General features: G+C 53.0%; 3 protein-coding genes across 3 annotated transcripts; 2 read left to right on the top strand and 1 right to left on the bottom strand.

The window, feature by feature from the left end:
• Positions 1–2990: 2990 nt before the first annotated feature.
• On the top strand, positions 2991–3530 carry TRIVIDRAFT_50793 (uncharacterized protein; the record flags this gene model as incomplete). The annotated part of the gene is made up of 3 exons (XM_014097870.1): positions 2991–3038; positions 3110–3216; positions 3284–3530. The coding sequence occupies 3 exons, from the start codon at positions 2991–2993 to the stop codon at positions 3528–3530; spliced, it is 402 nt and encodes a 133-aa protein (XP_013953345.1).
• Positions 3531–4526: 996 nt separating this feature from the next.
• TRIVIDRAFT_203886 (uncharacterized protein) lies at positions 4527–6851 on the bottom strand (the record flags this gene model as incomplete). The annotated part of the gene is made up of 1 exon (XM_014097869.1): positions 4527–6851. One exon carries the CDS (start codon positions 6849–6851, stop codon positions 4527–4529), a length of 2325 nt encoding a protein of 774 aa, XP_013953344.1.
• A 1344-nt stretch (positions 6852–8195) lies between these two features.
• On the top strand, positions 8196–17640 carry TRIVIDRAFT_122146 (uncharacterized protein; the record flags this gene model as incomplete). Its single annotated transcript, XM_014097868.2, has 4 exons — positions 8196–14906; positions 14973–15577; positions 15635–15752; positions 16303–17640. Coding segments are annotated over 4 exons (8772 nt in total), but the record flags the coding sequence as incomplete, so codon positions are not given.
• Between the last annotated feature and the right edge of the window lie 10 nt (positions 17641–17650).

The raw sequence follows: 17650 nt of genomic DNA, 5'->3' as shown, positions 1-17650 counted from the left end.
AGTGCTGATGCTGGTGGTGGTGATGATGGTGTTGCTTCAAGGGTTTGCACGAGGCAGAAGGAATCAATGGACATGGATCGAATTTGGACGGCTCGACTTGCCATTAGCCAGCTCTGACTAGGGAGCCAGTTGTAGCGGCCGGGGCTCTGATCCGGGTCGGGACAGTTTCTGGGCCGCATGCTGGACGAGCCGCCGGAAGATCGGGCCCTGGGCGCCGTGCCGGGGGGTGGCCAGCGCTGGCTGGTGGCTGCTGTGCGCGGCTTCCAGTGCTGTTTGCTAGCGCTGTTTCAGCGGCGCAGCCCACTAACTAGCAAGCCCGATTCACATGTGGTCCTGTTCAGATAGATTGGATCAATCCAATGCTAGCATCTACTAAGGTACATGTATACATGTGCAAATATCTTCAAGTAGGGGTTGCACAACGCACAACGGTCTGGACCTGTGTGCGTGTGTGTGTTGCACAAAGAAAAGCATGGACGGCAATGTGATTCGGCCAATATGGCCATTTCCTGACCTGTATTAGCGCTCCATGCTAGCAGGGACCGAGGCAGTCGAGACGAAAAAGCAAATAGGCGGGATAAATATCACAAAAAGGCGGAGAGGAAATAAGCAGAGGCCTTTTGCTCCTAGCCCCGTACCCATAGCCGGGCCAGAGAAAAGAAAGAGAAAAAAAAAGGTGCAGAGTGAGCGGGGACCGCCACTTTCTGGTTGAGAGCAGGGGTGTTGCAAGGCAATAGGGCGGTCACTGAAAGAGGAGGCAGCGTGAGAAGCATGGACCAACCAGCATCCCGACTTTTGCCAGAGATCTGCTGTCAGTCACGTTAGGTTCGGCGATGGTTTTAGTTTAGCGACCCAGCCGGCTGGAGGCGGTTGGCAGCGAGCGAGCGAGTTGCTGTGATGCTGAATCACGGTGGCAGTGACACGGTTTGGGTTACATGGAGATGCTTTGGGACGGCTGTTGTGAGATGGGAGAGATGGGAGATAGATGGTATTGGATCTCAGTCTGAGACGCAACCGTTGTGCCGTTGGCGTTGCGTGGCCTGTAAGGGAGAGAGCACAGAGAGAAGAAGAAAAAATTGCTTCCTCACATGCACAGACATGATATTGATCCATCTAGGTGCAGACGGACGGCGGATTACTCCCTACAAGGTACTGCCAGGTACCTGCCATTCCATCCAGCATCCAAGCAACCAAGATGACCTGTAACACCGCCTGGCTGCCTTGCAGATTGGCACGGGTACATGTAGGTGCTTCGAAAGCGAGGCTGCTGCAGCACCAGGTACTTGCAGGTACCTCCTGAGTGAGCATGGCAATTTTGATCTTGTCCCCAACATCTCCATGTTGGCCTCTCCACCGCGCTCGCGTGGTCGCACCGCCAGAAGCCCCCCCTTGACGGGCTCGCATACAAGTACAGCCGCTACTGCGTACTACAGCACTGGCGGTTGACCAGATGCTACATCATCACGGCTCGATCGAGACGGTGGACACGAGCTAAAAAGGGCGGTCTCCCATCCCGACCTGGTGGGTGGTGCGTGGCACGCAGACTGGCCCAATTGCCGGGCGAGGACACGCAGCAAGCAAGCAGCCCTGCAGAGACCCCCCTTGCCGATACTGGCGGCCTTGGCCACGGACGGCTGAAGGAAGTCTTACAGGTGCCCGGGCTAGAGAGGTCGAGGAAGAGGAGGTGAAGAAGAGGAGAGGCAGGCAGGCAAAAGGAGACGACGAAATGAGGGACGGAAGCATCTTGGTGGTCGGGCGTTTACGTCATGCTAGTACTACTTTGGCGGCCTTCATTTTACTTGAATTCAACCGCGAGTGCTGCCAAGGCAAAGTATCCCGTCTCCCTGTCGACAGAGACTGGCCGGCGATGCGATGATGGCGGGATTAGGCATTGGTGCTGGTGCCGACTCCTGACTCCCGGCTGCTGCTACATCTGTCACGACTCCGTACCTCGTACAGCTCCCTGCTTCTAGCCGTGCCTCGAAGCACCAGCAGGCAACAAAGACGGGCAAGTGTCGTTTTGGTCGACCACATGGACTTGGGACCAAAGATGAGTTGCGTTGCAGCAGCATTCGGCCCTCGAGAGCATTCAAGGTCCAGAGGAGTGGCGCACTAGCGTAGTTGCATCGCACCATCTCATCGACGGTCCAATTTTAGCATCAATCAATACTACAACTAGTAGTACTTCGTATTAGTACTCGTACGAGACAAGACATGACAAGAAGAAGAAGAAAAGGCAACCTACCCAAGCAACCAAGAAAGAAGCAACGAAAAGACCGAGAGAGACAACAAAGGCCCCATGCAGCCATTCGGCCGTGTGCTGGGGCGTGTGGGAATCCTTCCTGCGATGCCCCTTTCTCGGCCCCCTGGCTGGTGCAACCACTTGCAACTTGGAATATGCAAAGCTGGAACCACGCCCAGCGTCCAGGAACCCGCCGCTTTTTTCCCTCGTCACCGCTCCATGGTTCCCGGGGCCTGTCGACGCCATGATTGGATCGCCGCCACTCTGGAGGAGTCATGCATGGCGCACTGGTTCTCACCGACTTCACCGAATTTCACTTTGTTTGCCATGATTTAATCGTAGCCGGCCGCTGCTCTTTTTCGTCTGCCAGCCCGGCTCAAGACGCCTTATTCTCTTCTCTCTCATCTCTCGTCGCCCTCTCCCTCTCCCGCCTCCTGTCCTATTTTTGCAGGCCAATTCTCTGCTGCCTTTTGCATCTTTCCCTCCTTCACTCGGCTGTTGCTTGATCTGCCCATTACAAGCCATTGTCGAAAAAAAAAAAATCGATTCTGCCGGCTCATAACCCGCGACCGCCTCTTACCAGCTTCACACCAAGTCTCGTGATTTCCGTCTGGCGCACAGGGACCGCCAGCAGAGCCTCAACCAGCTCCACTAACAACGACAACCTTTTTTTTTTCTTCTTCCATCCGTTATCATGTACCGGCGATACGCTCTCGGCTTCTCCAACGTCAGCCGCCAACTTTCCACCATGAGTTCAACATCGGCAACTCCCCTGGAAGATGCGATCCGCGCCAAGGTTTGTACTTTGTATTTTATTTTATTTCAGCATTGATCTACGTATGCATTGTACTGACACTTCTCCTGCAGCTGACTGCGGCGCTCAGCCCGATCACGCTGGAGATCTACAATGACTCGCACCTCCACTCTCACCACAAGGCCATGGCAGGCGTCACATCCAAGGAAACGCACTTTCGGTATGGACCTCCCCACAGGCACCAATTCGCACCCTGTTGTTTCTGGCCTGACTAACGCCAATTCCAGTCTTGTCATCATCTCCGATTCGTTCGCCGCCAAGATGCAGCCTGCACGGCATCGAATGATCTATGCTCTGCTGCGGGACGAAATGGCCCAAGAGGGAGGCATTCACGCTCTCCAGCTGAGGACCTTGACTCCGGAGGAGGAGAAGCGCCAGCAAAAGAAGAAGGCAGCTGAAGCAGCAGCCAAAGAAGCAGCCAAGGAGGAGCGCTCTGCTGCCGGAAAGGCTGAGGCTGAACCGACACAAGCTTAGATGCGGCGCTGGGAATTTTCAAGCAAGCTTGAATCAAACTTCTGGCGTGAAGTACTTGCTTGATTCGCCTGCATCGACGACTCTACGACTGTCTCCGCTAAAGCCCGATATCGCAATGGTCCCAGGCGGACACTAACACCCCTACCGCGTTGATACAACGCAATGATTTTTAATGCTTGCACGACGCGCCATGAACCACACTTCCAACCATTTTCTTTGCTTCCCCCTTTATCCGCCATTTCGATATTTTCATCGCCAGGCAACAAACAGCAAACGGAATATTAAAAAAAAGATGAAAAACTCTTACAGGGTCATTGGGTGGCCATGTCATTTGCTTTTTACAATAAAACATTTGCATTCGACATTCAGAGACAGCACGAAAACGACAACAGAAAAAAACATTATGAATTACTGGCGTTACAATATCGCTGTGTTTTTGAATTATTATTCACCTTCTGGAATGAGACGGATTAGATGGTTCGCTAGTACTCCTCAGGGAGTCGGTTATTTGTTTCTCTCACTTTATTATTTTTCTTCTCTTCTTCTGCTTTTCTTCATGACGGCCTTCTTTTTGATGAAAGTGGACGGGTTTATCATGGCGCTATCTTACTAACAGATACGCGATATGTCCGATTATTTATTTATTTTTTTCCTTTTTCAGTTTCTGAATATGTTACCCATGCATAACGCTCTCATGTCAAATAGACCAGATTCCTTTATGAAAACCAATGCAAGGAAACAAAAAGAGACACAATTGCTGTGCTCTCTTCTGTCCAATCTCAGTGCTAGTTTCATGATATCATTCATCATTAAGGGCATTTCCCGAGTTCATTCAAAAGTTAACCTAATAAACGCCCAACATTTCGCACCGTTTATCCAACCTGTTTTTATCGATATCTCGACCCAATGCTTGTTACATAATATACGTTTACATCATTAACCCATTCACTCCTCATCGTGTACCCATCTTTCCATCTTTTCTTCCTAATTCAATGACTAGTTATCCGCCCCGCTGCCGAGAAAGCTCGTCGACGAGGAAGTAGCCTTCTTCCGGAAATGCTCCTTCAGCCGCGCCCGCTCCTCGGCCGATCTCTTGCGTGGCTTCGGGATCGCCCGGCTACTTGAGCTAGGCACGGGGCGACCGCTTGAGACTATGTTTCCGGCATGGTCGGCCGGTTGGTGGGGGGATTTAGAGCTGGAATACTTGGGCGAACGCCTGGTGGTTGATGGAGGAGGAGCTGTGGAGGAGGGGACGGGGATAGGGGGGATGGGAGCAGGGGCTGGATGGCGTCTGGGAGAATGTCGTTCAGGCAACGTCAGTTCTCTCTGTGGTTGTAGTTGCGGTGGTTGTGATTGTGACTCTCGTTGTGGTCGTGGTTTAGATCGAGGCTGAGGCTCGCGTGTGTGTGGTCGTGACCGGGATCGCGATTGTGGCTTGGATGGAGGGGGAGGGGAGTCAAAGTCATCGCTGCCTGGCTCTGGGGACAGAGGTCGAGGAATGGGAGGAGGTGCCAGCGGGGCTACTCGCGACGGTGCCGGCAAGGATGGTGGGTTTCTCGTGGGCGGAGGGAGCTCTGGCTCGGCTCGGCGTTCTTCTACCACGGTGATGTCCATGGCATTGTCGCTATCCAACAAATCCACAACATGCCGTTCACGTTCACGTTCACGTTCACGTCGACGCTTGGGCTCAGGTGATGGCTCTTTATCCGGTTCCTCCTCCAGCTCCATTTCTAATCCTCGCTTTGACTGTGGCTCTGACGCTTGCCTCTCGTCCGTTTCCTTGGTTGCATGGATTATGGCCCTAGCTCTTGCGGCCTCCTCGGGATATGCGTTCAGAACAACGCCAATGTTGCTCGTAGTTATGCACATACGGTTAAAGAGGATAGGGCCTTTTTGCATATTGAACCATTGTATAGCAGGAAGTGGTTCCTGGCCGGGGCTCGCGTTCTGCACGTATCTCAGAAAGCCGCTTGACCAGGCCCTGATAAAATCATCATACAAATACTCGCGTATTGCCAACTCTTCTTGAAGCATCTCTAGATAGACGCAAGCCTGAATAAACGCCAATAAGTTACCCGAATGAACCACGACGTAGTCGGGGTACGTAGCGGTGAAAGCGGTATAGGGGTCCGAATGTTCACTTATGAACACATCCACTGCCGGCGCCTGTATCCGAAACAGCTGATACAGGGGGGTATGGCGGTGCCGAGATATATCTTCGCTATTGGCCCCATCAAGCCGCTCACTCGTTCTATTCCGAGGAGTAGCATCCCTGGCAGCGAAGTTATGCGGAGGAGGTGGAGGAGGCGGCGGGGATGGCGCGCTCTCTACTCTACCATGATTGTAAGGAGCGGAGTTGCTTGAGCTTAGAGAAGCCGAGTTCTGGACATGTTCCTCGGGCAATGCTCGCTTGGAAGGCATGCGCTTAATGGACACCGAGTTCGTTGAACGCGCAACGACTTTTGGGCTATCCTCACTAAACTCGATAGGTTTCATCCGTCGTGATCGACCGTGGGTTGGATCAGCTTGCACCACCGACGATTTTGGATCCTCCGACGAAGTACACGGAGCAGAAGCAACTAGCGGCTGTGCGCATGGAGGCGTATCCGTAGTGGTAACCATACTTGTAACCAAGCTTGCGGGTTCTTGAGGCGTTGCTGTTAGATGCATCTGGGTAGTTGCGTAGTTGATGGGAGCCTCGCGGTTAATTGAGGTATTGTGGTTTTTCTGAGGCTGTGGGAGCTCCATCTCAAGATCCTCGGGCTCGCTGGCACTTGAAGAAGGGCCAGGACTCGGTGTACCATGGAAGAGCAGTGGCTGAGTGAGTGGTGCAGGCGCAGGACTCGAGGGCGTCTCCTCAATGGGCGAACCGGCGTCGGACATCTCATCGTCCTGCTCAGCTCTGGACCCAACTGGAGACTGCGACCATGCTATCGGAATTTCCGGCGAAGACGGCGGCGCACCATCACTGTTTGATCTCGCTGGAGTTGAGCTGGGAGAATGGCTATTCTGGCCGTCCCGGTCATTGGTGGTGGGAGCAAGGTCAGAGTTTTCATCGTCCTTGGGGTTCTCCTTCTCATTTTCGTCCTTGAGGCGGATAAAGGCTTCTTTCAGCGTCTTTAAAACATGGCTCGGGACAGTGGCCAATCCGTGCGGCCCATCTTTTTGGTCAACCGCCCACGAGTTTTCTAGCTCCAGCAGCGACCTCTGGTCCTTGGGGATGTTGCTCAGGCTCCGGCGGCCCATCAGCTTGGCGACATCGTGCGCTGGCGAGGTCGAGAGAGACATTGACGATGAGTCCGGCGGCTGGTCGGGATTCATCTGGTGCGACCTCGTCAGCAAAGAAGAGAGTCGGTCGACCGTACAGCAGTGCCGAGTTCCGCCAAACGAAGCTCAACAATCGCAAATCCGTCAGGCAATCAGAGCGAGTTCGTTGGGCGCTGACAGGGCTTCCGATCCCATGACTCAAATGCCAAACACCATGCAAGCGAGCGGGACGTCGCAAAACGCGGTCCAGGAATTTTTCTGGAGTTGAGGATTCAAGATCGCGTCTTGGGGGTGGGGGCACAGGGTGCTGGATTGGAAGATACAGAGCACGAGAACAGGCACTCGAGCTAAAGCTACGGGGGATGTACTGGCGGCCTTAGCGCATTGCTGTCGCATGCCAAGTACTCTGGTACAAGCGGTCCAGACCGCGACACCGCCGCCACCGCCTCTGTTGGCCGTGTTGGCCGTGCCGCCGAAAGTACCCGGGTACCTGGCCGAGGGCCGGCGTCAGGGAGCATCAGGTAGCATCAGGTACTGGCTGCTAGGCGCTGTCGCCGGGAGCACGAGGATGATAACGAGCTTCCAAGAGGTGCTTATGGAGCAGTGACATTATCAAGCCCGCAGTAGCAACTCGGATACCCATCGACGGGCAAAATAATGGAGGGCGTTGTGCCGTACTGCTCTCTATCTTAGTATCTCTACCTAACCTAATCTCCAATAGGTGGTGCTGCGCTGCGTCGTCGGGCATCTGCCAAATCGGGCGGTCCCTCGTTGCCTCCCAATCACTGACGACATCTGGAGCCCCTCGCAAACGTGATTCTGCCTGGGCTGCATTTCATCTGCACGCACCGCATCTTGAGCCTCTGGTTTCTGTCTCGCATATTCTCACCTGCAGCCTGCCTACAGGCGCAACCCTACATCTACATACGGCTGCTGCTTGTACCTCCCGGCTGCCGATAGCACGCAGAGTACTTGCGCATCCCGCTCTGACGTAGGTACAGTGGCGGCATCAGCTCCCCGCGGCTGCATCGCAAAAGCTCGGGTTGTGACAAAGCAAGCTCAAGCTGTTGCCCCAAGCCTTCCGAAGCGCTGCCCTCAAGACCTCGCCAGCTTCTCCTCGTTGTTTCTCCTACACCACCATGCCAGCGACGCCTCGGATGCGCCTTCGCTTGGAAATAGACGCCTGAGCGACGGGCTGGTGTTTACGCACATGCCCTCTCCCTTCCATGCCCGCGTCGTTGCACAGCACATAGAGCAAGGCATCCAGAGCGCATCTGGCGCAGCCGACTTGCAAAGCCCCCGTCTTGCCCGTCATATTCCACCATGGCAAGCAATATATCCACCTCGAAGCCCCTCGACGGCTCCTCCTTCTCCGGCTCCCTCATCTCTCCCACAAACTCGCGAGAGCGCCGCGACTCCATCAACTCTGTCTCTGTGAGCTCCACCCTCGAAAAGGAACAGATGGCGCAGGCCCTCGACCAGATACATACCGCAGCCAGCCGAACCGATTCGCTGACTCTTTTCAACGAATCCTTTGCCCCTCCTCCGGTGGTTGTCCCGGATACAGAGAGCCGGGGAACAGTGCAGCAAGGTCTAAGCGGGCTCTACACTCGACTTCGAGTGGCAGTTGGTGCGGCCAGCTCGTCCAAGGCGGCGCAGCGGGAAGACGACGCTGAGAAGCTGGAAAATCTTACTAGGAAGGCATCAACGGGTGGCGAGGGACATCGATCGAAGCCCTCCATTTCTTCCCTAAGCCGCACTGAGACGGCGGCGACTATATCCAGCACATCATCTCAGCCAGCGCAACCTGATGTTTCCTCTCCCACAGCTTCTATTGGCCCTACAGATCTCAGGTCGCAAATGCCTGCTACAGCCAAGTCTGGAAGCATCAGCTTGATTGGAGGTTCTAAATCTCATCCATCTGGTCGGCAAAGCCTTCCAACAAACGCCACAAGTGATGTGACTGCTGCTGAACCCACCATTACCTCTGCGAGAAAACGTGAGCCAAGCCGTAGCTCCGCTCACACTGAGGACAGCGCGGCCCAGGGTTCGCGGCGAGGGAGCACCGGCAGACCGGGTTTTCAGACACGACTCTCGCCCGTCGATTCACCAGAAGGCAGCATTCCCTCAGGATCTCAAGGAGACGAGAGCGTTTCCAGCGTTGGAGGGGCGAGCGGTGATGCCCCATTAAGCCCAGTCAAGGGGAAAGCCCCCCTTATGTCGCCGCTGCAAACACTTCACTCGCGAAGTCCCTCTGCGGCGTCGTCTCTCCTGTCCCCCGATGACGTCCGCCGGAAGCCCGCCGTCATCGATCGTATTAGCCATTCAAATCAACGAAGATACGCAGCTTCAAGGGACTCGTCCATGGACCGTGGAACGGCTGAAGCTAGCCCCATAATCACATCTGCTCACAATTCAGTGCATCATAACTCTTTCTCTCAAGAATCCAACCCTCAACACTCGCGATCTGGTGATGTCCGCATCCCAGGCACCACAGCGAGCCATCAGGGGGCCACGGACCAAATGAATGCCCAGCTAGACAGAATGCGCAGGCAGATATTAAGTAAAGAGTTTTGGATGAAGGACGAGACAGTAAAAGAGTGCTTTCTTTGTCAGGCTCAATTCACAGCATTCCGCAGGAAACACCACTGCCGAACATGCGGCTTCATCTTCGATTCCAAGTGTACCATTGTCATTCCAGGTGACAAGTTTGGCCTCCCTGGCTCTCTGAGGGTTTGTAAGCGCTGTCTTGATGTCATCACTCGACGATTTGATGCCAGCGCCTCTGAGGATTCTGGAGATGAGCAGTCCTTTCTGCCCAGAATATTTGGCACAGAGGATCCTAGGAAATCAACGGTAGCCTTTGCACAGCACCCCAAGGAACCAGAGACGTTGGAGGGCTCGGAGACTTCAAGACCAGTAAATACACCCATGATGACGATACAGGCCGCTCGTCGAGTCAAAGAATCTAACAACAATTCATCTGTTCTCGAGATTGGCGCTCCACAGCTGAGTCGACCAAGTTCGTCTCGCTCCCTTAAATCTCTTTCCTCTGGTCGACCGCAATCGTCTGCCGGCCATAAGAGGCACCATTCAAAGCATGGGTTGTTGGGGAGAATCAAGCCGGATCAGGCTCCGTTTCGAAAGGGCATTCAGGAAGAAAACGCCAAACGAACAAAGTTCCCGGCTTTCCATGATGACAATATTATCGATCCGGAGTTGGCAGACTTCATGTCGGATGACTCCAGCGGAGACGAGCAGGTTGGCAGTATTTTTGCGACCCTCGCATCGGCCGAGATACCTCCCGCAAGTTTTGACCCTGACAAGTCAAATCTCTCGTCACTCATGAATACAACCAAGAAGCACCAGCACCACCGCCATAGAGGGGGCGAAAAAAGTGTCAGCGGAATGAGCCACTTCAGCCGAAGTGGATTTGGGCTCGATGAATTGGCACCTGGCTTTGCCAGCCATCGCAGGACAAACCGACGTCGCAACCTCAGCAATGTCAGCGGTAGTGTTCATCATTTTGGATCCCCGCGTCCTAAATCCGTTTACAAGGGACCCTCGGCATCATCAGAGCTGCTGTTTCCCGTAGATAACTCGATTCACCCGAATCACAGCGGGACCCAGCTGACTAGAAGCAACTCCCTGCAAAAACGCAAGGCGGCCAAAACCAAGCTGAATGAATCTAGCTTGAAGCATGTTGACAAGCTCCTCCATCAACTCTTACTTGACGCCGATATACCTAATCCCGAGGCGTGGAAAAAAGCGCTCGTTCCTATCCTTTTACAAACCACTGATGATGTATCCCCCGATGTTGCAAATGGCGAATCCATGGACATTCGGACTTATGTGAAGCTCAAGAGAATTCCGGGAGGGAAACCAGGCGATACTTCTTACATCTCCGGCATAGTCTTTACCAAGAATGTTGCGCTGAAGAGCATGCCACGCAAGATCACAAATCCGAGGATTTTACTTGTCGGATTTCCGATTGAATACCAGAGACACCAGCAGCAATTTATGAGTTTGGAGCCGGTCATTGCTCAGGAGAAAGAATTTCTGAGAATCGTCGTCCAGAGGATCGCGCAGCTTAAACCTCAAGTTCTGCTCGCCGAGAAGACTATTTCTGGCTTGGCCTTGCAGTATCTCTCCGAGGCCAATATTTCGGTAGCCTTCAACGTCAAGCGATCAGTAATTGCAGCTGTTGCCCGCTGTACTGAGACCAAGATCATTGAGTCTCTTGACATGTTGGAAGCTCAAGTTGGGAGGTGCAGTGCCTTTGAGGTCAGGACCTTTGTAAACAATGACTACCCGGGTCGAAAGAAGTCTTACATCTTTCTTTCCGGGTGCCGACCCGAGCTCGGCTGCACCATTACGCTTCGTGGAGCTAGCGACGCTCTTCTTGCCAAAATGAAATACATCACCGACTTCATGGTCTACGTTGTATACAACCTCAAACTTGAATCGAGTCTCTTGCGGGATGAGTCCGTCGAGCCTCCCGAGGCCAACGAGGCGACTTCAATGTCTAATTCCTTCCAAGCATTGAATGAGAGCATCCGATCACTGAACTCGGTTTGCCATACGAGCAACGGCGGTGGTAGAGGCGGCCCCATTGTTGTGGTCAACCAACCGTCGAGCGAGAGCGAGCCGCCCTCGCAGTTGACGATGGATAGCTCAAGCCTCGGAGGCACTGATGAAGCTTTGTCACAGCCTCCATTAGACCAGATGCTTTCTGAGCCACCTAGACTGCTGTCGCTGCATGAGTCTCATACCCATGACTCCACATTCAGTCAGGTTCCAGATGATGTGCCTATGCCAACATTCTATAGCGATATGGTGGCCAAATACGAAACCAAGATTCTCTCGGTATCGCCATATGTACGGTTCACTCAGCCGTACCTTCTCATGAAAGCTCGTGAGCAAGAGAGGCGCCTATTGTATCTCAAACGCCTGAGGGACCAAGACATGATTGAAGAAGACTTGGAAAAGAGCGAACCTCCAAAGTTTCAACTTATCAAACCCGAGATGGTCGAGGAGCTTGGCCAAAAGGCGCCTCGTCAAATAATGGAAATTCTTCACGCGGTGCATGACGCTGAATATGACAAGGCTCTCTATAATTACCAGACTCAAACTCGTCAGTGGGAGACGTACATCCAGGGCAACTTGGACTTATTTGATCCTTACTCTCACCAAAACATCATTATATTGTATTCCGTCATCTGTACTGAAACGAAAATCCCCTGTACGGAACCCAGCTTAGTCGGCATCAACTTTTACGATGAGCAGCGCGAAGATACTAGCATGGATCCAGACTGTACTCTGGGCCAGTACATTGAATACCTGGTGAACAGCAAAGATGAGATATGCGACTCAAATGGATGCGACCGCAAAATGGCACAGCATCATCGTACCTTTGTCCATGACCAGTTCCGAATCACGGTGTTTGTAGAGCATCTCCCGAATGCCCCTCCTAGGTTACCCGAACTGGGCGATGGAATTTCCATGTGGAGTTACTGCAAGCTCTGCCAGAAGGACTCGGAGGAAATCGCAATGTCCGAGACTACTTTCAAGTACTCCTTTGGAAAGTATCTCGAGCTCCTATACTGGGGACGCGGCCTGCGGATGAAGGATGCTATGGAGTGCCCCCACGACCATCAAAAGGACCATGTTCGTTACTTTAGTCTACATGACTCTCGTGTTCGGATTCACTGGGACCCAATTGATCTCCTCGAAATTGTCGTACCGCGAGCGCGACTGACGTGGAAAGTGAGCAACGACCTAAAGCTCAAGAATGACATCTTTGGAAAGATGGATGAGCGCTGGGCAAAATTCATGACCTCCGTCATAGCCCGGCTTGAGAGCATTAGGATCGACAGTGTCCTTCCTGAAAAGGCCGAGTCTTGCAAAGCAGAGCTGGACCGACTGATGCAGAAGGCCAAGGAGGAGGAAGCCTTCATGGTCCAACGCTTGCAGGATATTTACGTCAACTCGAAGTACTACGAGGTCGTCCCCTTTAACATCATTGTTCGAGAAATGTTGGAGACGGCTAGCGAATGGGATCAAGTATTTGCTACGTTTGAGGCTGACTTTTTGGGAGATAAAGATATGCGACAACTCACAATGTTGCAATTGAAGAAGATGTTCACCGACAACGAGTCCAAGGAATCGCTCGGGTCCAACGAAGGAACGGGATCTGCCGCGGACAGCGAGGAACGTCCATCCCAAACCTTTTCCGAGGCAGAGGAAAAGTCTACACAGCCGACAGATTTCACCGACAACAGCATGGAGGCAAGTGCAACCTCTTCGAAGCTTGCTGTGGAGAGGGTTGATGTTGAAGGCGACGGCCCAGTTCAGGCCGTGACCCAGGAGGCCATTGATCATGTTCGACCGTCAGATTTGGCCAGCGCAGCGCCTGTTATGATTCAAGATTCCCAAGCCGCTACTGGCAATGAAGATGCTAAAGCCGCCCCCGCCGCTTCTGCTGCAACAACTCCGCCAGATACGGCGCCAACATCACAGTCGCCAGCATCACCAGTCAGGATGGCTCGAAGTCCCACAAACTCTTCCATCTCTGGGCAGTCCCTCAGCGAAAGGATTGACGCAAGTGCCCTGAAAAGGTCTGCACAGCCAAGGCAGTCGCAGGATTCCAACGAGAGACCCGCCGATATGGAAACACCAAGACAGGTCTCCGAACAAGGTGTTCGACGAAAGTCCACAACCAGCACGTCGCCACCAATGGCCAGAGCTATATCGCAGCCATCCCGGACATTGTCTAGATTACAGTCACTTGGTAAATCGGCTGGCTCGTCCGAGTCGGTGGCAAAGGTGCCAGAGACTGCCAATTCAGATCAGCAGTCAGAAGGTTCCATCAAATCGGATAAAAAACTGTCTGAGCGACTTGGCCTAAATGTGTTGAAAAATCGTGGGAAAATGGCCGGATCGAGCATTCCACGTCTTGTCCCTAAGAAGAAGGAATCAAAGGTTACCACCCTGGCGAAGCACTTTGAGCAGCTTAGCAGAGAGTTCAGCAGAGAGTTTGAGAAGGAGCGCATCCGTGACCGTAAGAAGCGCGCGGCTAGTATGCGAAACCCTCGTCCTATGCTCCCCAAGACATCCACGCAGGCAATTGTACAAGTATACGACAACGTCAATGAAGCATTTGACGAGCCAGCTGTAACAAGCGAGCCAAACACAGAGCAAGACACGGAATCACAGTCGCGGTCGCAGGATACATCTTCAGTTCCGCCAGGAGTCAAAAGAGAAGAATCATCCAAGGTAGAGTCACAGACGGAACCACCAACTCCTAACGAGCCCCCTCTACCATCAGATGGTCAACACCGGTGGGACGATGATACCGCCAACGTGAACACGAGCCAGGGCATGTCAGACGATGAGGGTGGTGCTAGTGACGCTGAGCCCTCAGTATCTGACGAATTTATGCCAGACATTAAAGAGATTGCCGATTCCAACGCGGAGATTCCACTTGAGCTTCCAAAACACCAAAAAATGAGTTTAATGAAATACCTGACCAACTTTTGGGCTGAACGATCAGCAAGCGGGTGGCCTTCATTGGAGTATCCTGTCAACGCCACTGACCACATCTTTGTGGACTCTGACATTATTGTTCGGGAAGATGAGCCAAGCTCGGTTATTGCGCTGGCCCTCAACAGTGACGATTACAAGGAGAAGTTGGCCAATATCCGGCGAGATGCGCACCAGACCATGCTCCGAGAAGCAGATGGCATCGCGGATGGCCATGTGGATGGTAACGTAGACGGAAATCTCGATGGTGATCTCGAAGTTGGCTTCGACGGTGATCCAAAATCGGCCCCAGTATCAGACAGCGCAGATTGGGCCGCTGACGAAACAGAGCTGGAGAAGAGTTTGCTCCGAGCCACTGGAACGCATCTCAAGTATCAATTCAAAGAAGGTGCCGCGGTCATGACTTGCAAGATTTTTTACGCAGAGCAATTCGATGCTCTCAGACGAAAGTGTGGTGTTTCTGAGCGGATTGTAGAGTCGTTGTCACGGTGCCTTCAGTGGGATTCAAAGGGTGGCAAAACCAAGTCTGTCTTTTTGAAGACGCTGGATGATCGACTTGTCTTGAAGGTAAGGAGAAACAGGATTCGGGGCGAAGAGAGGTTTCAAGTTGCGCTAACCAATATTTACATACAGTCACTTTCAACAATCGAGACATCTGCATTCTTGCGATTTGCACCAGGATACTTTAGCATTATGGCTGAGGCATTGTTTCATGACTTACCCTCGGTAATCGCAAAGATGATGGGATTTTTCCAGGTCGTCATTAAAAACCCGGTAACTGGAACGGACATCAAGTTGGACCTGCTGGTTACGGAGAATTTGTTCTACGATCGATCTCCAACGAGGATCTTCGACTTGAAAGGCTCCATGCGTAACCGCAAAATCAATGCAACTGGCGAGCAGAATGAGGTCCTTTTGGATGAAAATATGGTGGAGTACATTTATGAATCTCCGTTGTTTGCGCGCGAACACTCCAAGAAGCTTCTCAGGGCGTCGGTTTGGAACGACACGTTGTTTCTGGCGCGACAGAACGTAATGGACTACTCTTTGATGATTGCAGTTGACGAGAGGAGAAAAGAACTCGTCGTCGGCATCATCGATTGCATCAGAACATACACGTGGGACAAGAAGCTTGAAAGTTGGATCAAGGACCGCGGTTTCGCAGGTGGTGGTCGGAATAGGCCGACTGTGACTAGTCCGAAGGAATACAAGTCTCGATTCAGAGAGGCCATGGCAAGGTAAGTTTGTTTTTACAGCGAAACCATCATCCTCTGCGTTGTGTGGTGATACTTGAGGGCTAATCACATTGCAGATACATCTTGCAAGCTCCCAACTGTTGGCATCTGTTTAATAAGCCTCAGTATAACATGCTATATGGTCGAGCGCGGTTTGAAGACCAAGAGGCTTAAGAGAGTCGACGTGAAACCCAAGAAGAGAAGAACAGAGTTAACACTGAACTGTGCGCTGAAACATGCAGAAGCCCCTCGGCAATTTCTCCTTATCATGGCGTTGGTGTATTGGTATCTAGGCTCGTCCCATTACTTTTCTTTTACGGAATTAGTTGCAGAGTTGTCCACGCTTATTCTTGCATGTGTTGGGGGAATGATATTTAACTGAAGCAACAGCGAGATACCCTAAATGTTACATGACGGAGTTTAAAGTTGGCTTAGAAAGACGAAATTGCAAACGGTTTGATTCAAGCTGTGTAACTTTTGTTGTTAGAAGCAGTATAATTTAAAGAATTCAATTTTTTTAGGTCAATGATGTTGTAACAGCATTGTGACTTTAGTTGATGCTGCTTGGAAAGTGAGTGAGTTATTCATGACACTAACCCCACTCACTCAGTGATGCTCTTCTTTTAAGCTTTTCAACACTCATTTAACAATCCTGTTCCTTCAATCCCTCTGTACTATAATGACCACCAACTGCTGTGCGGCTTTTAATCACTTCTTTTAATTTCCAGATAGAATCTCCTTCTCCATACCCAATGTCGATTGATCTCAACTGGGAAACGCTGACCACGGGGCCGGACGGCGATGCGCTGGCCGAGAGCATCAGAACCTTCATCCACACAAAGTTCCAGACGGTGCCGTTGCCACGCTTCATCAGATCCGTCAACGTGCACGGATTCGACTTTGGCACGATCCCGCCGGAGCTGGAGCTGAAGGACATCACAGATCCACTGCCGGATTTTTACGAGCAGGAGTTGGAGGATGACGAGGAGTCGGACCAGGACAGCGACGAGGACGAGGAGAGCGCCGCTGAGCGGGAGAGGCTTGCGGCGGCGGCAGCGATGATGGAGGCCAGGAAGCGCGAGAACGGGCTAAGGGAGCTGAGGAGCGAGATGAGCATGAACATGGGCATCAACCCGAGCGTTAATATGAGCGGCCACGACGTCGGCAGGGCGTTTCTAGGCACGTCGACGCCGGGCATTCTGGGTGGGCCGGGGAGAAACTACTTCCAGGCGCATCTGGCGACGGGCACGCAGACGCCGCTGGCTGCGGTTGCAGGCGCTCATCTGGGTACTAGCTGGATGGGCTCGACGGTCGGGTCGGAGCATCACACGCCGTATCACAGCCGCGAGGCATCGCTCAGCTCCCTCGACAACCTGCAGGCACTAGATCTAGGAGCGGGAGCGGGATCAGGGCCGGGCATGGCCAAGTCGGACGTCTCCAGCACTCTCGGCCCTCCATCACGGCCATCAACCAGCCACGGGCCCATCAGCGGCTCCGCCGTCGAGGACGACGAGGAGAACGAGAGGCCGGGACAAGGCACGACATCTCCACGGCGCGAGCCCCGGGTCGAGGACGTGCAGGCCGTGTTTCGGATCCGCTACTCGGGCGACGTGCGGCTGAACTTGACGGCGGAGATTCTGCTCGACTACCCGATGCCGAGCTTCGTGGGGATTCCACTCAAGCTGAATATCACGGGCTTGACGTTTGACGGGGTGGGTGTTTTGGCGCATATACGGAAGAGGGTGCATTTCTGCTTCTTGAATCCGGATGATGCTTTGGCTGCGGTAGGGCCGGAGGCGGAGGAGGCAGCAGGGACGACGACGGCATCAACAACGGCGGCAGCAACGGGAGGAGGAGACCTGCAGGGGTCTGGCAAGAAGCAGCCGGGAGGAAGATTCGGCGGGCTGTTGCAGGAGATTAAAGTCGAGAGCGAGATTGGCGAGCGGGAGAGCGGGCGGCAGAGCCTTAAGAATGTGGGCAAGGTGGAGAGGTTTGTGCTGGAGCAGGTGAGGAGGATATTTGAGGAGGAGTTTGTGTATCCGAGTTTCTGGACGTTTTTGGTGTGAGTCTGGCCTG

This window comes from Trichoderma virens, assembly GCF_000170995.1.
Source record: "Trichoderma virens Gv29-8 chromosome Unknown TRIVIscaffold_84, whole genome shotgun sequence".
Lineage (NCBI taxonomy): Eukaryota > Fungi > Ascomycota > Sordariomycetes > Hypocreales > Hypocreaceae > Trichoderma > Trichoderma virens.
Note: the sequence above shows the minus strand (reverse complement) of the source record. Positions and strands in the feature narration are given on the sequence as shown.